General features: G+C 39.3%; 2 protein-coding genes across 11 annotated transcripts in view; one reads left to right on the top strand and one right to left on the bottom strand.

Annotated features, from left to right (window-relative positions):
- Nucleotides 1–489: 489 nt before the first annotated feature.
- On the top strand, nt 490–7,575 carry LOC103461754 (sacsin-like). Its single transcript, XM_008404105.1, has 3 exons — nt 490–2,215; nt 5,744–5,872; nt 6,413–7,575. The coding sequence occupies exons 1-3, from the start codon at nt 490–492 to the stop codon at nt 7,573–7,575; spliced, it is 3,018 nt and encodes a 1,005-aa protein (XP_008402327.1).
- Nucleotides 7,576–8,572: 997 nt separating this feature from the next.
- dip2a (disco-interacting protein 2 homolog A) overlaps nt 8,573–23,339 on the bottom strand; it is an 86,901-nt gene continuing 72,134 nt past the window's right edge. For 5 of the 10 annotated variants that reach the window (XM_008403913.2, XM_008403922.2, XM_008403917.2 and 2 more), the window contains 26 exons: nt 23,051–23,115; nt 21,892–21,985; nt 21,473–21,592; nt 21,253–21,367; nt 20,476–20,615; nt 20,063–20,199; nt 19,795–19,875; nt 18,998–19,125; nt 18,743–18,857; nt 18,260–18,461; nt 18,022–18,131; nt 17,295–17,375; nt 16,379–16,496; nt 16,137–16,258; nt 15,837–15,948; nt 15,632–15,741; nt 15,390–15,520; nt 15,135–15,303; nt 14,583–14,753; nt 13,695–13,724; nt 12,544–12,605; nt 12,369–12,426; nt 12,179–12,253; nt 11,586–11,760; nt 11,350–11,473; nt 8,573–11,250 (listed from right to left, as the gene is read on the bottom strand). In XM_008403913.2, coding sequence (XP_008402135.1) covers nt 10,998–11,250; nt 11,350–11,473; nt 11,586–11,760; nt 12,179–12,253; nt 12,369–12,426; nt 12,544–12,605; nt 13,695–13,724; nt 14,583–14,753; nt 15,135–15,303; nt 15,390–15,520; nt 15,632–15,741; nt 15,837–15,948; nt 16,137–16,258; nt 16,379–16,496; nt 17,295–17,375; nt 18,022–18,131; nt 18,260–18,461; nt 18,743–18,857; nt 18,998–19,125; nt 19,795–19,875; nt 20,063–20,199; nt 20,476–20,615; nt 21,253–21,367; nt 21,473–21,592; nt 21,892–21,985; nt 23,051–23,115 — 3,098 coding nt within the window. In that variant the 3' untranslated portion in view covers nt 8,573–10,997. Of the gene's footprint in view, nt 11,251–11,349; nt 11,474–11,585; nt 11,761–12,178; nt 12,254–12,368; nt 12,427–12,543; nt 12,606–13,694; nt 13,725–14,582; nt 14,754–15,134; nt 15,304–15,389; nt 15,521–15,631; nt 15,742–15,836; nt 15,949–16,136; nt 16,259–16,378; nt 16,497–17,294; nt 17,376–18,021; nt 18,132–18,259; nt 18,462–18,742; nt 18,858–18,993; nt 19,126–19,794; nt 19,876–20,062; nt 20,200–20,475; nt 20,616–21,252; nt 21,368–21,472; nt 21,593–21,891; nt 21,986–23,050; nt 23,116–23,339 lie in introns of those variants that run through there. The other 5 variants (XM_008403915.2, XM_008403919.2, XM_008403914.2 and 2 more) reach the window with 4 other exon arrangements.

The raw sequence follows: 23,339 nt of genomic DNA, 5'->3' as shown, positions 1-23,339 counted from the left end.
CTTTGGGAAAGTGGAGTGAAACACAAGTGGAACATGGCTCTTCAAGAKGATCCTGTGGTGAMKGCATATRTWACTKCACTTTYAGCACTAAAGCAAATGTCTSAAAACAARCAACTTGAGGCTTACTGTTATCACAGCTTTTGGCCTGAGAGAGAGAAAGTGWGTGAKACYTTTAAGCCTTTGGTGGATGCATTGTACTCTAAACTCGTGCAGTCCTCTAGTGGCCTAGAGCTCTTTTCTGACGGAGAACACTGGTGCTCAATGAACAATGCAATCTTTCTACATGAATGCATTGAAGAAAATGCAGAAATCAGCAGACTTGCTGCTCAGGTGTGCAAGACATACATAAAAGGGCCGAACTTTGTTATTCCTATCCCACTGTGGTTAAGAAAGAGCTTCAAACAAGCTGGACAGGAAAAGGTTTTACAAGACAAGACMTGGACATGGGAGAAGTTTTACCAAGAGGTGGTGTTCAAAAACCTTGCTACCATGGACCCTAAGACCAGAGATACACTTGTKCTGYATGCTGTGGACCTYAACATMAAAGAAATTGAYCATCTGCTGACATKTTATCCTTGCATACCTACATCARACGGRCAACTCCAATATATCAAGAAACTTGTCCATCCCTCTGGAARAGTGGCCTGTCTTTTTGARCCAGATGAAGGACGTTTKCTGGGTGGAACCAAACAGGACTTCTGTTCACCCAGAAGGATTCAACGGTTGCTGGAACTTGGAATGGCCAGTGATCATCTTCCACTAGAGGACATYRCACACAAAGCATGCACAATGACAAAAACCTGGAGTTTTGACAAAAACAAAGCATATGGGAATGTAAAGTGCCTTCTTGAACTTATGAAAAACCACCTGAATGACAAAGATTCTCCCCACTGGAAAACMTTGAGAWTGACTCSATTTYTCCCAGCATTTTTTCCTGGTGACATAAAGATGAAACAAARCACAAMRCTCCARCAACCCACAGCAATTTTCAGTGACAGATTCTCCTTGCTTGTTAACATGAATCATCCTGTGCTGGATAATATTGGACTGAAAATACACAACACTGATCCTGTCCTGGACCTTTTAAAAGTTCAGAACAGTCCAGAGCCAGAGACTGTCCTTCAGCAGCTGCAAAAAGCCAGTAAACATTCACAGTCATTGGACACATCTATGCTTCACAAAATAGCATATGAGTGCTATAAGTTTCTAGATCAGTGGATCAGTGGATGTAAGAACTCCACTTTCATTTCACAGCAGGCAAATTCATTCCCCTTCGTCYTCATTGGCAACACATTCGTTAATGTCAACTGYGTTGCAGAAAATGAGCAGTTTGAAGCCAAACCCTATCTCCATGTACTTCCACACACCTTCACTAGTTTCAGGAATCTTTGGGAGACTGTTGGTGTTGGAAARAAATTTACCGCTACTCAGTTTTTCTCTGTGCTTCAAGAACTTCACTCCCAACATGAAAACAAAGCRCTCCCAGAAAAGGATCTATCTATTTGCCTTACAATTTTARCAAAAGGGATATTTGAGACAAAGRAAAAACCAACTGAAGAGTGTTTGATACCAAATGAACATGGAGTTTTGCAGYCYGCCAAAGACCTGTTTTACAATGACAGYCCATGGATGCCAGTTGCTTCYGGTATCACATTGTGTCATCAAAATATYCCCCGTCCTATGGCTATSCACTTTGGAATYAAAACAACCAGGCATCACWCTCTGGAAGACTGCACAGTTGACAACTTTTYCCCATTTTCATTTCATTTTGAACAGCRGGAACAATTAACTGTTCGAATTAARAACATMATTTCAGCATATCCATCAAAGAAAGACATTCTTAAAGARYTGATCCAAAATGCTGATGATGCTGRGGCAACAGAAATTCATTTCATWTGGGACAAAYGTCAACATGGCAAAGAAARRACATTTGGKAAAAGMTGGAACAATCTGCAGGGTCCAGCTCTCTGTGTTTTCAACAACAAAGTGTTTTCTGATGATGACTTGAAAGGCATTCAGCAGCTGGGAGAAGGAGGAAAACAAAACTTACAAGGAAAGATTGGGAAATATGGACTTGGTTTCAACTCTGTTTACCACCTGACTGACTGTCCCTCCATCCTAACTGGAGATGAATTACTTTGCATTTCTGATCCCAATCAGAAATACATTGAAAGTCATCCAGACAAGCCTCGTGCAGGCATTGGATACAAACTAGGTGGCAATTTCAGAAAAATGTACAGTGATGTTTATAAATCATTTCTTCCTGAGAAATTCACTCTTAAAGAAGGCACCATGTTCAGATTTCCTCTGAGGACAAATATGGCAGCAAAAAGCTCAAAAATTTGTCAGCAAGAAGTCACTGAGGATTGCATGAGGGAACTGTTCTCTACCCTTTCTGAAGATCCAGAAGGACTCATTCTGTTCCTGAAAAACATCAGCAAGATAAAAGTTCATGAACTTGATAACACTTCCAAAAAGCTTAGGACCACCCTAGTTGTTGAAAAAACTCTGCAACAAGAAAGTCGAGTAAAAAAGGATGCATTCGAAAAACAATTACAGAATGCACTGCAGTCTAAGAATCCAATAACCCCCTGCAAGACCTTCTATGAAATGTCAGTTTCCACCTCAGATAAAAGACCAAGTGAATGGATTATTGCTGAACAGTTTGGGTCATTCAAAAACAGTAAAGAACTAAAAGCAGCTAACAAACTTCCCCAGGGGGCGATTGCTGCACAAGTAAAGAAAAATYCTCCCCACTCTGTCCGACTCACTAACAATGATTTCCAAGGTTCTGCCTTTTGTTCACTTCCATTGCCTGGAAAAACTGGACTACCAGTACATGTGAATGGAAATTTTGAGGTGGACTCAAATAGGAAAAATCTTTGGAAAGAAGATGGCCAAAGTGTGAAGTCAAATTGGAATGAGAGTTTGAAACAACTAATCATCGCTCCACTTTATGCAGATCTCTTGCATTACATTAAAGAAAAAATTAAAGTCAAGACAGGATTCCTTCTACGTCTTGGAGATCATCTATGTAAATCATACTTGTGCTTTTGGCCAACTAAGTCAATAGATGGTGGTCCAGAATGGCATGAAATGATACAGGAAATATACAAATCCATTAGAGAAAAAGGTCTTGATCTAATTCCAGTGCTGAAGAGCTTAAAAAGCAAAACTGAAAGACAGCATGTGGACAAGTACTCTCTTGACTGGTGTAACGTCACAGAAACTGATTCCATTCAAGCACCTTACCTAACAAACTCAACAAATGAAAAGATCAATCTCATTTTGGAAGCTCTTGGAATGAAACTTGTTCCTGATTTCACAAACATGCACAACATTTGGGAAAGCATGCAGTCAGCTGGGATTGAAGTGAAAGAAGTCAATCCTGCTATGGTGCGTACCTTTTTGCAAGCAAAGCCCCTCAATGATCCAACCCAAACAGATGTGGATTTACCTTTGCCTGTAAAAGCCACGTTGATCCAAAATGAAAACAGATGCTCAGAGCTCCTGGAGTTTTGTTTGAATGATTCCCAGTTGATCAAAAATGCTCAAGAGAATTCCACTTTGCTTGATGGACTTCCGCTTCTTCTCACAAAAGATAAGGTTTTGAGAAAGTTTGACTCTAAATCTCCAAAGCTGATTTCAAGATATGATGGCCTTTTCTTTGGCTATGAAGACAAATTTGCTGATCATAGAATCAATGAAAAACACAATGTTCTGGAAACTTTAAACGTGGTCAACAAACTGACACTTCCAAGTGCAGCACAATACTTGAAACCAATAATTCAAACACTTCTTGAAGAATGTCAGGTCAATCAAGACAGCGGTCTTTATGTCCCAAATGAAAAGATGTTGAAGTGGCTTGAATCACTTTGGTTTTTTTTAATAAGTAAAATTGCACTGGAGACATCAAGTACTAATAAAGATAGTCTGACATTAAGTCATGTGAAGGAACTTTTCAGTGACTGCTGCATCCTACCTGTTGTGCATCAAAGGGGAAACGAGAAACACTTACTACAGACAATGAAAGACATGTCAAATGTAATTCCACATGTCTCAGATGAAAATGTATCACACATCCTCTTCAAACTTGGTTTTCTAAAACTAGATGTTCCCTTCTTTTTAAAAGTACATCGGCAGTTTTACCCAACTCTGCACCATGAACTCATGGATGTTAATGATAAAAGCTCAGTACTGGACCAAGTCTGCAAAATCAACCAGTCAGAGTTTAGGTTTTTGTCAAATGATGATTTGAAAATGTTTCAGAACTTCCTACAGTCAGGAGTGCCTAAAAACAATCAAGAATATGAGCGGAAGCTAAAATCTTTACCAATATTTGAAACAACATGTGGTGAACGGGTAAGGCTTGATGGGCCCAAAGAGGTATTTGTCCTAGACAGCAAATATTCAAAGACATTTTCAAATTTGTTCACTCTGTGCAACAACACCACTATTTTCCTAAAATACAACTCAGACAACTTAGGTCTTGCAGAAATGCTGAAGATTACAATCCTGACTGATCTGGACTATTTTATGAAGTTCATTCTGCCATATATACCAACTCTTAAAGAGAAAGAGATACTTGACTGCTTAAAGCTGATGTTGTTAATTCATTTTGATGATCCCAAGCACAAGGAGAGCATTATCTCTTCACTGAAGTCTGTAAAGCTGATTCGGAGCTCTCAAGGTCGACTGGAGACTGCCTCATACTACTATGATGACAGTGTGAAGCTCTACAAGTTAATGGTTCCCCAACAAAGATTTGTTCCACAGACATTTTGGACAGACTTGAGTGAGGGAAAAGATTATCACTCAGAAAAAGCAAGAAAACTGATCAGAGACCTTGGAATGAAACATGAGGTGACTGATGATGAAATAATCTCCTTTGCACACCAACTGGAATCAGAAGCAAAAGAAAACAGAAACCTTGAAAAGTTGAAACAGAAGTCAAATCTGCTTTTCAGTAAAGCCTTGGAAAAAAGTTGCAAAGACAAAAATGAAAGGTTGCTGAGAGACATTGCTGATATCAAGTTTATTTTTCCAGTTAAGATTCAGAAAGATCTCTGCAAATATCATCAACCATTTGCTTCAGAGAATACCACCGTTCAACTCAGAGGATCTTTGATTGATGGAGATCCTAAACATCAGGAGTTGATTTGGTCCTCAATGCCAATTATACATTTGCCAGGACATGTCTCACAGAATCTCTCACAAATGATAAAAAACGTTGGAGCTCACACACAGCCACCTTCAGAAAAGGTGACCAGAAACATGAGAAACATCTGTCAGTCTCCATGTAAAACTGATGAGGTCATCAAAACTCGTGCAGATGTGTTTCGTCATGCGTATGCCTACCTTCAAGCCAATGACTTTGATGGACAGTCATTGTATGGTCAACCTGTTGTCTTGGTTGAAAAAGACACTGTGCTTTTTAAAGCTGATAGTGTGTGTCTCTCACTCTCTGATGAACTTGAGTTCAGACCCTACTTGTACCCAATTTCTTCACAAGATGCCTTGTATGCAGAGTTTTTTAAGAAAGTTGGTGTGAAGGAGAAAGCCACTGCAGAGCACTACTGTAATGTCCTGGCAGCTGTTTATGCTGATTCCTGTGATAAAAAACAGCTGAATGGAAATCAGTTGATTACTGTAAAACGAGCAGTTCACCATTTATTTCTCTTAATCAAAACTCAAGGAGAACAGACCCTCAATGGTGATGATCAAACTTTGTATCTTCCTGCAGTTGATGGAAAGCTGCATCCATCAAGTTCACTCTACTACAATGATACAGTGTTTGAGATCAAAAGGTTGGAAGAAGGACTGGAGGATAAGTTCCTGTTGCTCGAGAAACTCAGTGAATGTCATCTGGACAGTGACGTCTTTGAACATCATCAACTGGTCAAAATGTTACCTCAGAAACTTCAGCCTAAAATGTTGTCTCAGATCACTGAGGAGAAAATTGTGGAATCAAACATGCAGCCTTGTGAGCTTGGGAATGGTTGTGAGTTCAGGGGATGGTTTGATAAACATCTATCCTCAGAAGCATTCAAACATGGACTCATTTGTCTCCTTAGAGAAGAGACGAGAGGTAAAATAACACAGCAAGAGGCAACAGAGATATGTGAAAAGACATTTGGGAGCATTAAGATTCTCTGTTGTAAATCTCTGAAAACGATGCTTTGGCTGGATGAACAGCCATTACTCAAAACTGCCAGAGATACTGATGCATTTGTCAAACAGGAACAACAAGGTTTGACCTTGTACTTGAAACACAATGATGACATGACACCTAAAGTAATAAACAAAGTTAATATGATTTTGACAAAGGGGATTAATGCTCTTTTAGGCCACAGAATTTCATCAGTTCACCTTCCAGTGCTTGGACAACTTCTCATGTGTGATGATCTGCAAGATGTGCAGCAAACTCTGGCTGATAATGACATCCGTGATAGTGTAAACATTGAAACAAAAACTCTCAGTCCACCAGATCCTGGGACAAACATTCCAGATGAATGGCACGATTCATTAGATATGAGCTTTCTGAACAACTTTGAAGAAGGGGAATATGTTGGCTATAGCACAAACAACACGTACATTTATGCAGTTATTGTCAAAGAACTTCCTGGTTGCTCTGGAAGATGTTCCTGGAAATACAAAATAGACATTGGAGAGGATGAACCAGTAGAAGTCRGTCATCTTGACCTGTAYCAATTCAAAAGAGACACAAAAAGTAAGACAGATGGGATCAACTGCAGTTCCTCTCTGGAGCTGGTTGTGAAGAATGTGTCACCTTCATCCCAGACCCCACAAAGTTCTCTACCAACTTCTCTTGATGAAGCTAAAAGGGAAATAGACAAATGTTTGGCTGAGATTTGGAATCTTCCTGAAGAGGAGAGAAGGAAAGCTATCAAGAGACTTTACCTTAGATGGCATCCTGATAAAAATCCTGACTGCCAGGACCTCGCCACAGAGGCTTGTAAATATTTGCAGAATCGAATTCATGAGCTCAGCAATCCGTCCAATTCAAGGAGATCTCCTAATTTCAGAGACTTCTACCAGCAATGGGACCAAGAAGCCAGGCATCACAGAAGTGGCCGAGAAAGATTTTTTAGATCTAGAGCATCCCATTCCTACAACTTTTGGACCCATAACACAAATATTCCAAGACCAAACAAAGAAGAGGCCAAACGCTGGTGTAAACAGGCTCGCTGTGATCTTKAYGCAGCTCATAAAGACACAAGTGGAGACAGCACAGAGTGGTGTCTATTCAAAGTCCATCAGGCAGTGGAAAAGGCTCTCATTGCAGCAGAATATAAGCATGATGGTAAACACACYGCCAGCAGCTCAATTTCAGCCACAGCAGCAAAWGTTTCCCGCTACCACCCTCAGCTGAGAGACCTTCCTCAGATTGTAGCCGATCTGAAGTCACTGGGAGTGGACGCCAAAAAAACTCAATACCCCAACTGTCATCCATTTCCCCACATTCCTAATGAGCAGTTCAGGTCTGAAAATGGAGCACGAGCAGTGAACAGAGCATCTGAGCTACTCAACAAAGTAGAAGCGTATGTAAATTAGATTTTGCTCTTAGATTGATCAAATTTTTTTTTTTTATTAGTTTTTTTTTAAAGTGATTTCTGCTAATATTTCATTCCTTCTATTTTGGTAAACCCTTTATTGGTGGTGTAATCTTCAAACATGAAACAAAAAAAATCGTACGAAATAGACTACTTTTATGGAGTCTTGTGTATTTTATTTCATGACAGAAAACTTAAAAACTTTGGATTATTTTATAAAATAGTAATATCAAACCATTTTTGTTCAAATGCAGAATATGTGCATGTTTAAGTAAAGGTTCTAAGTAATCACTGTGGAAAATTTTATTTTCTAGCAGCATTGTAATGCTAATGTAAAGATTGATGCACAGCTTTAATAATCTTTAGAAAAACCGACTCGGGAACCTTTTGCCCTTTATGTCACTGAAATAGCTTAGCAGTATGTTGTGTACACTTTAGTGCAGTGCATTGTATTTTTTGTTTGTTTCTTGGTAGATACTAAGTTCATTATTATTAATGCATTTTTTTCATCTACATTGTATACTTGTTTTGTTTTTACTTGCAGTACATTTCCAATAGGCGATCATGTTTGAAAACTGATCAAGACTACTGCTGTTTACTGTATTTTTTTTTTTTAGGTGTTTTCACTTTAATGTTGAAATAACTGTTATTAGATCATGTTTTATTTAGCTTAGGCAAAATGTTCCTCTTTCTAGTTTATGATAACCATAACTATTGTAACTGGAATATTTATTCCTTATAAATGTATTTTAGTTACCGTTAACTGAGCTGTAACAAAAACCTTTTGTTGTTAAATAAATATTTTCACTTGTACTCAAGAATCATGTCCGCTTGTGGACTTTTACACTTCATCTTTAATCCATGTTTACTTTAATTCAAATTCAAAAATACTTTATTGATGCCAAAGAGGAAATTAAATGTGACTCATATTAATTCAAATATCAGCATAAACAAGAGAATCAGACAAATAATGTTCAGGAGGCAGAAACAACAGACAATTTAAGTTAAAAGTACTTTTTGTTTTATTTTTATTATCAAATCATGTTATGAAAATAATGACAACTGACCAATCATCTTAGACAATTTTATCTTCCTGTACATCACCACAAAACTTTGCTCTGACTTATGCGACATTCCTGCAGTTTCAGAGTACAACTGTCTTCTCTTTGTGCTGGAGTTTTGATCACCTCATCTCGGAAGTATCCATCCCCACCGAAGAAATCTTTACAAGGCATCCCACATGAGAAACTGTTTTTGTACACGAGTGAGAAATTCACAGATATACCAGAATTAATCTTTATTTGGAGTTTCCTGTTGCCGCCTCATCAAAAATAATTTACACAAAATCTGTACATACTTACAAGGCTGGAGTTTGTCACTGAAGAAACTTTAAAATTCAAAGGAGCAACAAACAGAGTGACATGAGGATATTAGACAGTAAATCTATATTGCGCATTTGCAGCTCAAACTCTCATTTAACCTTACGGCACAGGAAAATTAGGGTAAGACAACACCTTTGCCTACCGGAAATTATTTTATTCAGCTTCTATAAAACCCACTTTCAATCATAGAAATGTTTAAGAATGTTTGCGGTGGCTGATGTTTGGATCAAGTATAACTATATTAATCTAAAACGTAAAACACCTGTCATAAACACGAGCTTCAATCTGCATATTCACACTCCATCACACTGCTGACAAACTAAGCTGGAATATAAGCAGGCATCTTAAAAACACTTAAGGCTTCATTTGTGTCCTTTAGCTCGCAGCTAACAGAAATCCACAATCACAATCCTGCTCCTGTCCATCTTTAGATTTAAACTAATCAGCACTTTGGGAATTAAATCGTTCAGAGCTACATCTTTCACATCACATGTATCACATGTTAAAACTAATCAGTTACTATTTTACATGTCAGGATGTAGAAAACGATGAGAGGGAATCAGCAAATGCACTCTACATTATCTGAAGGCCTGTGACACAAACACCCGTTATTACCCGATGTGAGTTGCTCTGCGATGTGAGCTAAACATTATTCTCTTCTGACCTCTGATGTCAACACTGATTTTCTATTCCACTGTTTTTCTGAGGGACAGCAGTGTGTGAAAATCCCAGCAGATCAGCAGGTGTTGAGGTACTCAGCCCTGAATTTACAAGAGATTTTCTAATTATAAAACCACTTGGAATGTTGCAGCAAGCCATGGAGAAAATATCAAGGGAAGATCAGGCCTGCATAGCAGGCTGCCTTGCACACCAGGTTCACTTCCATTGATTAATATTTTCAAGTCAGATGCCTTGAGTCCAAGTGAAGACACAGGTTGTTGATAAGTAAATCCATCAACGACCTGTTGAAATCCTGGGAAGTCTCAACTCTCGCAAATCCACAAATTCAAGTCACAATTGTAGAGGTGTGACAACCTCTGCCTGTCACACCTCTACCGTATCACAAAGCTACTTTTAAAATAAATTTGTAGGATATTTTCTTATTAAAACAAAATGTTTGCTAGTGGTTTATTTTTAGTGCAGTTTCTAATGAGTTATGCTGCTATATCCATCAGATAATATGAGAGAGTGCAGTAGCCTCATCATATTTATTTTATCATTTTAAAAGCTTTTTTATGATAATTTGTGATTTTAGCAATGAACCAATGTGTATTTAGTGTACCATAATGTAATGGAAGCTGTATATTCTGCCTATGCTTTCATCTTCTATGCATGCCCTAGAGGAGTGTGTAAAACTTCATGCACAGATCACATGCTGTTTGACTCACAACGTGTAATAACAGCAAGCCAAACCAACACCATTAACCCATCCTACCAAACCATGTGCTCCTTCATCAACACATATTCATGATGTGGACATAAATTAAGAGAAGAGCTGTAATGCTAGGATGTGTTTTCCATGAAAAGTGTCGGACCTGTAACACAAAAACTTCTGGACATGTAGTTTTAATGTCATTTGGTGTGCTGGCATGAGCACACGCTGAACATTCATCCATTCCGAACCTAACAAAATAAATTACATCTATTGGCACGCCGTAGTGTCGTACTATAATTCTGCTGTGCTGCACCTGGGATTGACGAGTCCAGAGTTATGATATACATCCAAAACTCACAGCAGTAAAATAAAAATGCCCTCCAAAATATGCTGACAAACTAAGCTGTCAGCATGCACAAAATCCCTTGTCTGTTTCCGACCTCACGTCGGAAACAGTGAGGTTTGTGTCAGTCTCATACCTTCTGGGATTCTCTTTTTTTTTTTTTTCTAAGTCTTGTATCCATGTTTTGGTCTCATGCCTTGTGTTGAAGAGCAAGAGTCACTCTATGCCTTTTTCACACAAGGCATTCATGTTCTGCTGTCTCCAGGAGTAGGGCAAAAATAAAAAAAACACAGGAGGGGGTAACCCTCTGGTAGACGGGCCCCTCACATGTTGTACGCCACATAAATAGGATCCAGCTGGTCGGCTAGGAAACCGTCTCTGAGATGCATCCGCTGCTTCTCCCCTCTGGAGTTGATGGGGATTACACCGGGGTCAACAACAACCACTACTCCCACGATGAGGTAGTGCTCCTCCAGGACAACGTTTGTCACCAAGGCCACCAGGTCCAGGGCCTCCTGCTCGGATCCCTCCAGCTCCACCACTACCACCAGGAGGTTGGTCCATGTGAACACCGCACTAAAGGGAGGCGGGAGGAGAAGAAAACAATGCACTCCATTTTAAATACTTGAAATTAAATTATAGTAATGGAATTTAAAGATGTTGTCGGTTTCTCACCATTCGGCTATGCTCTTGTGAGAACGGATGACGGAGGTCTCGATGTCGATGGGGTGATACCTCATTCCCCTCAGCTCCAGAGTCTCGTCAAGAGAGCCCACCACATAGAGCGCATCGTGGCGCTCTGACACATTATAAAATTCACTTTTAGTTTATTTACAAATATAACAACAGAGATATGTGTTTCACTAAGCTTTCCCTAGCGAAACATCAAAAATGGTACTAATCATGCTCACCTCCACTGGCGTCGGTGAGGTCGGTGCGTCGCAGGAAGCCCAGATAACCGGTTCTTGCCCAGATGGTCTGGGTGTCTCCGAAGCTGAGCTTGGTGTTAAAGTGGTCAGCATGCAGCGCCTCTTCCCCATAAACCGTGTAGTAGCCYGTGGCGTTGTGAGGACTGCTCACCCAGATCTGTCACACAGGTAAACACTAAGACTTGCACATGATTCTGGTGGACATTTTAGATCCCTCATAACATTCAATGAATATTAAGGGGCTTTACTTCATCCAATTCAACAGCTGTGATTTTACAGTTAGAATATGTTCTTCAGTTTACAGCTAATGATACAGTTCATATTTTATTTTCTGGTAGCATGGTGTATTTATCTTCCTGAGGCTCGAGAAATGAGTAGCAGAGTGCTCCTTTATTATGCTTAAAAAAGTTGGGTATGAAACAGAAATTAAGCTACTGAAAATGCAAGTATTCAGGTCCATTAGTAAAACACTTGTTTAATTGTTTTAAACAAGTTTAATTATTTTATATTTTCTTAAAGCTCAAATATCTATTCCTTTCCTGTTATTTTATGTTAAGTGTAAGTCTGGGGCTTACCTCTCCTAGATGTGAGTCTCCTAAAGGTCCTTTCGTCTCTGTGTTGGCAATGACCACTTTTACTCCAGGCAGAATCTATACAAGCAGACAGCCATGTCTCAGTTTTAAAACTCAAACTGTGAGTAAATGTGAATCGTTCTGTCAGCATAACATTTGACTCAGTTTATTTTCTGGATATATTATGTTTCACCTTCCCAGACTCCATCAGGGGCAGACTGTGAGGGGATCCTCTCTCCACAAGGCGAACCCTGGAGAAACAAAACAATGACATACACCGATTAAATACCAGACTTATAATTATTATGTTACATTAAGGTTCATGTTAAATTTGCTTGCACTGACTATGTTGCGATACTGCCCCCTACCTGTCATGTCGCAGAGCTCGCATATCCACATAAACGGTGGTGGGATCTGGTCCAGATGTTCCCTGGAATAAAACAAGCACAGCTGGAGGTTACGATCCACTTCAGCCCTGCTGTGACCTCTGTTTGCCGTCTGTGTGAGGAGGAGGTGGAAGCTGGTTATGAAACAGCTGCTGAGTAAGCAGGGGGGCAGCCAAAAGCCGACCAGAAGCCAGGCTACAGGAGTTGAACCGTGTACAGAGAGACATTTCCTCCATCAGATCCTCTGACCCCATCTAGTGTAGGGAGGGTTGACTAATCTACACTTAATTTTCCTGGAACTTCACTACAAATATCTAAATCTTTTTTTAGCTTACTCCTCTCCCGTAAATGTCTAAGAATCAAAAACTGTGAGAACTATTTGTCGTGATTAAACGCCTGCCGTGCAGCTGGGTTTTAAGTGAACCATTCCTCAAACAGAAACTGATCCCATCGGTGGTGGGACCTGTTATCTTTACTGCGGTGAAACCAGCTGCCACAAATTATGCTTTCCATTACTGTGTTGGCAATGTGTGGACAACACATAAGCAAGATCTGTGAGGAGAGAAAAAAAAAAAAAGCACAGACAGGGCTGATTTAGCTCAATGAGTCATTTGATGCCAATCCATGAAGCAGCAGCAGATCGTTGTTGGAAAATGTCAACAAAACTCAATTAGTGTTTGCCAGGAAACAATAGACTGTTATCACAGTAAAAAAAAGTACATGCTCAATTAAATCTATGTGTATAAGATGTAGTTTTTAATAAGGGTAAGTCTTATAAAATATGTTCAAAAGGTACAAATACTTTCTTTTGCCGTCTGATATTAAATATTTCATAAAACATATTTTACTTCACTGTGAAAAATATCAATCAGTAAAATGTGAAAAATCACACCCAATAAATCCTTTATAAATGATGAGAGACAATTCAATTATACAATTAAAAATAAAAAACTGTCTAAAATGAAAATGAGCTGAATGAAGCCGAGCCTCATTGGATCAAAAGTAAAGGCAAACGAAGATAAATATGAACTGAAGCAAAGCATGTTCAAACGTCATGCATGAGAAACAACAAATGGCCACATAAACACACAGGCTGAGCTGCAGAGCAAACGGCCATGCTCATCCCACAGTACCTGCTCAGCCAGTTTCCCTAACCTGTTGGGCTGACAGGACAGGGCAGGACAGATAGAGATATAGATGCATGTGTTCATATATGTATATATATATGTGGGACAGACACAAATAAACTTGTGCACAAAAAAGGGAAAACAGTAAACAGTTACCAGGGTTGGGAAAACAAATTTAAATTAGCAACAGTACCGAGAAGGACTAAGTGCATAATGTAGCTTTCCTAAAAAAGCTATTATGCTATTTTACCAAAATAAAATTATGCTTTATAAGAAACTTAAAATTTGGGTAAAACTTAATTTAAGTGGTAAATCAAAGACAAGATTATGGTTATATCTACCTGAACATAAATCACTGTTTCTTCAGACATTTAGACTTTTATCTTGAAGTTAAAGCCTACAGTCTGTAAAGTCTTTCAATTTTAAATGTCTTTAATACTTTATTTTCAGTTTTTCTGAAAAATGATAAAAGTCATATTTTACCCTTTCTTAGACTTTTTAAGACTGCATAGGAAATTATTACATGTTTAATTAACATTAAAGAATAAAAATGATTCTTTAATTACTGACAATCAGGTACCATAGAAAATATTAGATCAATTGCATAGATAATGGACTGAAGACTAACATATTCTTACTGTTATTTTTCTGACTCCAAGAAGATAAATAAATGTTTTACAGGTATTTCATCATTCCCTGTGGCATTTAGATCTACCTTATCCTTTCCCTGTACTGTGAAGACAACAAACCCTGACAATAAAAACAAACAAAAAAAAAAAACAACCATTACCAACATACACCTAAAAACCCATCAATATTACAGATACAGATACCAACAGGAGGAATGTTGCTTTCCATGCATTTTGGGAATGTTATTCTTCAGCTGCTGCTTACCTGCAAACAGATTGCTATGTTCACTCTGCAGCCGAAGGTGGTGCTGACAGCTCGCGGTGAGAGCCCCAAGTCCTTGAAGATCTTTGAGAAGGACTGAGTGAGGGTGATCCGAGGCCTTTCCTCCGCCACCACCATGCACGTCCGCACACAGGACAGATTCACATTTCGCAACTGGATGAAGGAAAGGAAAGAAGAGTTACATCAGGGTCAGACATTTACTTTTAAAATGATATAAAAGTTTCCAGAATTGGATGAAAACTGGAATTCCATTAAAAATACAATCTTTATACATTTTTTCTTTTGTATAAACAGGTTTTTTTTCAGTAGTATTTTACAAGTAACCTCTTCCATGAATATTTTATAAAGCCTTTATGTAACTAAAAACCTCAGCCAGGGACAGATCTTGCAAGTTAACTTAAGCTATAAGTAATGTTTGCAGTATTTATCATTAAAATATGCATCATTCACATTATAAACAAGTCATTTATGAACCATATGCAGTGCAGGAGTGAACAGGAAATCGTGTCTGAACAGTTTGTGGAGTAAACCGACCCGCAGAGCTTCTGTCTGTGAGCCCAGACCCTTGGTGCACATCTCCATGACTGAATATGAGCAGAAGGTGACGCGGACTTTGTACTGGCTGACAGCGGAAAGCCACAGAGAAGCATTACTCTCCAGCTCAAGAGGAGGAACGAGGATCGACTGGTGGCCGGAGTAAACACTAAAACAGAAACACAACGCTAATTTTAGTGGAGTCACAAGGGGCAGACCTGTCTGTCAATCAGCTGCTCAGAGCTGCTGATTTACCTGCACAGGCACCAGAGAGCCAAGCCCAGGCCGCAGTAAGGGTCCAGGCAGATGGCGATCTGCCGGGAAGGGTAGAGCTCACACTGCAGCTTGATGGAGCGACACAAGGCACTGGTGGCAGAATGAGACATCTAGGAGAGACACAAGACGAAGGGATGGAAATCAAGAATAGTAAGAAGTGAAAATCATCCTAATATGGCACCTGCAGATAAACCTGAAAGTTTTTATGTGCTCCAGCATACTTTGACTCCTGCCAGGATCCCAGTTGTTGAGACACTGAAGTCCAGGTAAGCCAGCATCTCTGGTGTGGGGGGCTTGTATGTCTGAGGACACTTCTTCCTAGGGAGGTCATCTGCAGAAGACAATGATGCATTTTACATTTCTAACAACGTGAGAATCCTAACTGAACCACAAAGATACATGTAGGTGTTTTTTCAAATCATTTACCAGTGTCCATTACGGTGGGCCAGCTCTTGATGTCCACAGCTGCTGTAGCCTCTTTGGATTTCAGTAGCTTCATTATTGCTTGAGTTGTCAGGATACACACCGACTTACTGACCTGCAACACACAAAAACTACAGTTAGCAACAGAGAAAAAAACATGCAACACTACTGACACTGATTGCATTCAGCACTTTAGATAGAAAAACATAATGAAAGCAAAATGCAAACATGCACCCTCTTTGTGAATAATTTTAAGATAAATAAGATGAAGCAGAGATTTGGGTGAGGAACAAATTGTTTTACCTCAACAATCATCTTGACAGTCGGCAGAGTGGTGGCCAGGTTCTGGGGGTGAGGAGGCCTAACTGTGACGGGGACGCACCCAGCATACAGGCAGCCATAGAAGGTTGCAATCAGGTCGATTCCTGCACACACGCAAATACACACGTCAGCACGCTGATGAAATAATGAAACGCTAGGCTAATACTGAGGAATCATCTACAAAGCTTAAATTAACAGAAACGGTAATTAGAAGGACGTTTTACCCGGTGGGTAGACGAGTGCTACATGGTCCCCAGTGTTGAGGCGTCCCATCAGAGCTGCTGCCACGCGCTCTGCTCGCTTGTGCAGCTGCAGACAGGAAGCTGTGCTGGACACTGTGCCCTGAAGGGAAATTACAAACAGCACAAGTTCACAGACCCATATTTAGTTCACTCAGAATTTAAGAAAGAACTTTAATTGATCCCGATTAAAAAAAAAAAAAAAAGTTGAACTAAAAAGAAAAAATAGTGAAAATAACTAACTTGAAAGGATTTTTGAAGATTTCTCAAATATTCTTAAATAAGTGAAAAATCTTATTTATAAAACATAAGAGAAATGCTGAAAATAGTACAAGTTTGAAAAAGGTTTATTGCTTTTGCAGTTTAAATAATAAAGCATTATGTGACCGTGCCTCCATAATTTAGCTTTAACTTGAAAATGCAAACTGGAGCTATGGTCCTTTAAAACAGTGACATATTGTCCACAATCTGACCACGGTACCAGGATTTCTACACATTGTAGCTGCATAAGTCCAAGACTTCTCCAGAGTTCTCGGTCCTTAATATTTCTCTTCAATCATAAAATATTAAAGTTAACAATACATAATGGATAGGCAGTGGGATGCAAGGGAAGTAGGAAAGGGCAATGAGAGTAATAAGCACATTTTGAAAAGAAACTTTAAGCAGGTATTAAACATAAAAATGTTTGTCTGATTTAACATCCTCATCTTAAATGTCACGTTTTCAACAGCTGTAAGCGCAAAATCATCATAATCAACAGAGAGGCTTAAGAGCTACAGTCTGTGTAATCAATCTATATAATGTGTAACCAAAATTATAATAACTTTTATAATTTTCTGATTTATTGGCCATGACACAGAAATCACACCACCAGATTAGTGCCTGCAATGTAAAGCCTTACCTTTGAATTGAGAACGAGGAACAGAGGATGATCCGGAGTGGCCTGAGCTCTCCACTGCAGCACATCCTGGATGTAGAGGAACTGTTGGTAAAACACAGTTACACATGTTTAATTTAATGCATGGGGAACCACTGGGTTAAAACATGTGTTTTTGGGGGGGTTCACCGCTATTACAAAATGATAAAACTGAAAGATGGATAATGGAAATGAGTAATGGCAGAAAAATCAAGAGGTACGCAGCAAAATGCTTGTGTATTATTACGGTAGCATCATCTTTACTGAAGGTGCATTCAATCAAATTCCCATTTGTAGCAGCTTACGGCTGAGGCATAGCTTCTCATTGGAGCAATCAGAATAACTAGGGCTGCACACAGGTTAAAAGCAACATAAACGTAACCTAAATATGTTTTAATTGTGTCAGGGATATAAACTGGAGCTACTTCTTAGCAAGCTGTAAAGTTTGCTTGAGAAGAATTGAATCAACACTTTTGACACTCCACAAAACACTGAATGTGTTGCTCTAATGATTTTAACGTAGAAAAACAAGAGATACCAGTACAAAAAGTCTTGATTCAAATTATGAAAAAATGGCTCTCAATTCTTTGCTTTTTATTATATTTACTTATTTTTATAGGTTTTGAGTTAAAAAAAAAAAACTCAATTGCAACTCCGACTTCACCTTACCTGTGTGATGAGCAGCGTGAATGAAATGAGGATGACTATCTACCTTACGTGCCTGGTCATTGTCCTCGAGCTGCCCCAGGTCTCTCCCACAGGCTTGCGCTATCCTCTTGCCTGCCACCAGGTTGCCCACTATCATAGAGGCAGGACCAACCTCTGCCCAGCACAAGCAGCCGATCATAACATGTTAGTGAAGTCATCATGAGTAACAATACGGGTGCAAATCAAACTGCACTACATAGGAGCATCAAGTTCGACGATGCTGAGAGGAAAAGATGACTTACCTGGTTGCTTTTGTCTTGGTTTGGGCAGGTTGGTGACACATGTGTGAGGACACATGAGGACGTTGCAGGGATGCAGGGCGCCCTCCAGGAAACGCTGCTTAGTCTCAGATATGTGGATGCYGCCCAAAGGAGCTTTCGGAAGAATGTTGGCAGGAACGAGAGCGAGGCAGTACACCCCAACCTGGTGGATGCTGTCAATGGCCTGAAAAACACACAAGGGCTGGTTAAATACATAATAAAAGCTAGACAAAAAAAAAACAAACATGTATATGTCTTTTAAATTGAACCTAAAGCTGAACCTGAAAAGAAAACTTTATCTACACTTTGATTACATTAGCTGAAAACCAAATGGATTTACAAAGCATGTTTTGTGGACAGTGGAGCGCAAAGCAGAAGTCTGGAGTTGCAGTATGTTTTCCTGTGTTATTAATGGTTGCAGCTGCATTCCAGCACATGAGCTGTCCAACAAAATGAAGTCCGCACCTGGAGGACGCGACTCATCCACTGGAAGCTGTCCTCCTCTGAGGCGTCTGGCCTCTGCTCGGCCACCACAACGATCCTCTCATCATGCAGGACCGACACTGAAAATACTGCTATCCTGGAGCCAAAAGAACAACATCAAACTGTTGCAGCTGCAGCAATACAGACAACCGAGTTAGCAAATGATGCAAGACACACAAAAATACAGCACATACAAGGTGAAGTGAAGGATTTTTTTTTAAGTGTTTCCCCCTTTACCTTCCCCTGTACACAAACTTCATGGGCTCTACAGCCAGCGCCGTGGCAACCACATCATCTGCGTTGTGTCTCCGCCCACTGACGACCATGAGGCCGTCTATCTTCCCAACAACAAACACAAGGTTGTCCTTAAAAGAAAAATCAAGTAAAGATGGTTAAATGGACAGTAACTGAGAATGACCAACATTAAAGTTTGGCACAATGTTCATGTTATTCTACAAAGTTTAGTCATGTAAAATCAAACTTTGTATCCAGAGTACACTGAAGGAAAACAAATGTTCAGAAGGAAAAAAATTATGATTTTAGCTGAAGAATATTTTTATGTGGTTATATATATAATTATGATTGTGTTTCTCTTTATAATGTATATTACAAATATATCGAGCAACAGTACATGTGAAAAAAAGTTTCTTATTTGCATTTTTTCCTTCCTCGATGTAAAATAAGAATTAACTTTCTATGGCCAATATTTCTTTCCCCCCCCCCTATTTTTAAAAATAATTGGAAGACAAAAAGCAAACGAGACATAAATAGGATTTTCTATTTTGTGACATTTGACTCAATTGACTCATCATCCAGTCAAAACACAAGAAATATATCTAAGAATAAAAAGGTAAATAAATAATACAATCATTCATTTTCTGTAAGCTACTTATCCAACTGTTGATGGATTTGATGGATTAATCATGACCCATATTATATTTCAGAGTTATGCTAACAAACTTCGGACTAAGCTTAAAAAGATAAAAGCATAAAAGGCTTAAAAATTCCTCCCAATTTAACGACGTGGAACTTACTGGTCCCACAAAGCCCAGCAGGGAGGTTCTGATGAAAGTTCTGTCACTGATGGAAACTCCAGATGGTTTTAGCGGGATAGTCTGAAACACCACACAACACTGTTAATGTTTTATAAATGAGACACAAACACAAAAGATGAGACATCAGCAAAACTATAGAAATCTAAAATATGAAGAATTCCTGGGAAAGAGTTCGTTTTACCTTTCCTTAAACTGCTTTAGATGTAATCAATTCACTCATATGGATTCATAAACGCATCTGTCCTACCTCAAAGATGTTCTTGGTCATGCCTGGGAGACCGTAGTACGCTAAGCCAGAGCTGCCTGAGCTCACGCAGATCTCTCCAACCTCGTCTGTCTGGCAGAGGAAAGGTGTTCCCTCCACTCGCACCACGCAAATGACAGCTGGGAATGGAAAATTGAAACAGAATGAGGAACACGATGTTTTCATGTTTCAACCTTAAGTGTCACATCTCAATGAGCCTGGCAATTACAGAACAAAGTCTTTAATGTTAAACTAAACGTCTCATACCTATAAAATAATCAGTCAGTTCACCGACAAGATTTACAAAGTAGCTACAGTATTTCAGCTCAATATTTCAACACGTAGAAAAAGCAAAGCACAAACAATCTGTTCCTGTCGCACAATTCTCATTGTGATTTGTCTGTGTCCGGCTTTACCTCCAGGCATGACCTGGCCCACATCCTGGACTGTGAGGACAGAGAGTTTCTCCTCTGTGTCCACTCGGATCACACCGTGACTCAGTCCGCTCATGGACAGCACTGCTTTGCCTGGAGGAGGAACACCCATCTCTGGAGGTCTGTAGGACACACCAACACGCACACACATTACTACAGTTAAATAAAAACAGCTTCTGACGAACATAATCACAAATGGAGAGACTTGAAGAGCAGCAAGGACATCCAAGGACAACTGCAACCAGTTCTCTTTTCATTCCCATTACCCTTTAAAAAAGTATTCTCTTTGAACCATTTCACTCTTTCCTATATCAAAATATCAAGCTTGAAATTCTTCTTTTGTGATTTTATGCAACAGACCAACACATAGAAATACATTCTGCACTTAATTTCACACGTTTTTCTTTCTTTTGTTCAAATTTAAAAGCAACATTTTCTTTTTCCTTCATTTCCCAATTGTGCACTACATTGAGTTGAGTTATCATAAAATGTCAATAAAAAATAGTGATGTTTGTTGTAATGTGGCAAAAAGGGTGTACTTTGTAAATTTGACAAGCTTTTGAAAATTTGAGAATCTGACTCTCTTTAGCAAAAATAATTCCAACAGGATTTTTATTGTTAAAAAAATGCTAGCGTCTTTGATTAAAAGCTTATTTGTTTAGTCTGTCTCTCACCGTTTGTTTATAGCTGACCACCTTAATTATAGCGTGATAATACAGATGACAATTAAATTTATTTTGTGTAGTAGCAGAGATTCACCTCCGGATGGCGACAGTCATTGCTTCTGAGGAGCAGGCACATGGGCAGATCACCTCAGGTCGTAGCCCACGTGCCTGAAACACATTGAGGAAGGCGTCGCAGGATGATATCGACCCTGTGGTAACACACACACAGTCAGTCTGATGCACACACAACCAAACATCCCTAGCAGACAATAGTGTCTTGTACCTCTGAGATGCGTTTGTTCTGATGTACTCACATGGGTTAGCTCCATCTGCCACGATCAGCATCCGTAGTGAGCTCAGACTGATGTCTCTCTGGTCTCTCTGGGCCAGCAGAGACCAGTGCATGTCCCTCGACTTCACCACCGCTACCCGCGCTGCGCAGGGGACGCAAACACAAAGAGAATCTCTGATGCAAGCTCCTCTTTCATCCAACCTGACAGCCAATCACATGTCATAAAATCTGACAGGGTGTACCGACTCCGGTGCCAACAGGTAACTCAGTAAAGGTCAAACCACACAGAGGGGAATTTTATTCAACTCAATAGAAGGTTTTTCTTTCATCCTTCATCGATGGGAGGACAACAGTAAGGCAACACACAGAAACTGTTTATTTTTTGTTTTTTACAAGTTTAACTGAATTTAAGACACATTTTAAGAAAGACCATTTGCTCACCTTTGTACATGTGAACCTTCTGTATCCAGGACAGAGGGTTGACTTTCATCAAGGAGTAGGGAATGCTGATCACGTGCATCCGATTCATGACGCTCTGCCAGGAGAGCAAAAAGGCATCAGATAAGCTACAACACATGTACCAGATGCATCAAAATGACTGAACATGATGTCACTGTAAACCAGATTTTATCATTCACAGCAGCAGAGTTGTGCGTTGGTGATTGCGATTTGCCAGAGAAGGAATCCGGATATCGACTATAAATAGTGCCTAATATACCCTGCATGTTTGAAACCAATCAGAGCTGCATCAGTGTGTTAAAGGAAGCAGATCTCTACGAGATAAGACGGTATTCTCCTTTAGGACTATTAGCCTGCATCATTTGCATCCTGATGAGAATCTACCAGGGCAGTCGGGTGAATATATCACATGTTTCATAAGCAATTTGAGAACATGCTCCTTTTCTCACTTTTCTACTAATGCTATTAATGCTGAACTATTTTAGACACTTAACAATTAATACTGAAGCAAGTTATTGAGCCGCGCTTAACTCACACACAAACATGGAGAGTACTGTTAAAATCACAGCTTTTAAATGTGAAAAAGATCTGATTTGAACAGGTCTCAACGACTGCAAAAACTTAAAAAACGGGTAAAAACGAAAAACAGATCAAATATAAAGCGGTATTCAACAACTTGTCTCAGACAGCTGTATAAAAATTGGGTGTATCCACTTTTGAACAGTCTAGTAGTTTCATGTTTTTCCTACAGAAGCTCAGAGGTTAGAAACACTTTGATAACCTTCTCAGCTCCTCTCGCTCTTCTCTGCAGAACAGTGACTGTCAGCTGAACAACTCCCAAATCAGCAGTGGTTCCTGTGACTGGGTTGATGATAACAAAACTCCTCTGTATTATTTTTATTTTTTGTCTGATATAGTATTTTATACTCTAGGAAACAGAAATTTAGGTTTGTATTATCTCTAATCATGATAATTAAAACTGACAGAAGTAATTGTGAGCTATTTCAATCTGTATTCAATGAAACTATACAGGAGCTCCACCTCTTGGTTTGAAATGCAGAAATAAACTTTTTGATGATTTTTCAATTTATTGAAATAGCTGAGCTCTATACCTATCTTAATGACATTGTGAAAAACTTACCGTGAGGACACCATGCCATAATCCTGCTTCGCGTTTAAAGTCCAGAACATTTGTGATAGTTTCACCTATAAATCAAAAAGATCAGAAAGAACTAAGTCTAAATTATGAGGATAAACAATATTTGCGACATTTCATCCGACATGCTCAGTCGCATTCAAAAACAAAAAGAATATTACTGAAGAAGAAGAGAGCCAAAATTAACTTTTAGAAACAAAATCCGGAGCGTGACTTCAGGCTACCAGTGGAGTTCGGAGTTATTTAGAGCAAAACTGGGACACTGGAAGAAAGG

Source organism: Poecilia reticulata, linkage group LG2 (assembly GCF_000633615.1).
Source record: "Poecilia reticulata strain Guanapo linkage group LG2, Guppy_female_1.0+MT, whole genome shotgun sequence".
In the NCBI taxonomy this organism is placed as follows: Eukaryota; Metazoa; Chordata; class Actinopteri; order Cyprinodontiformes; family Poeciliidae; genus Poecilia; species Poecilia reticulata.
This window is presented reverse-complemented; position numbering and strand designations above follow the sequence as displayed.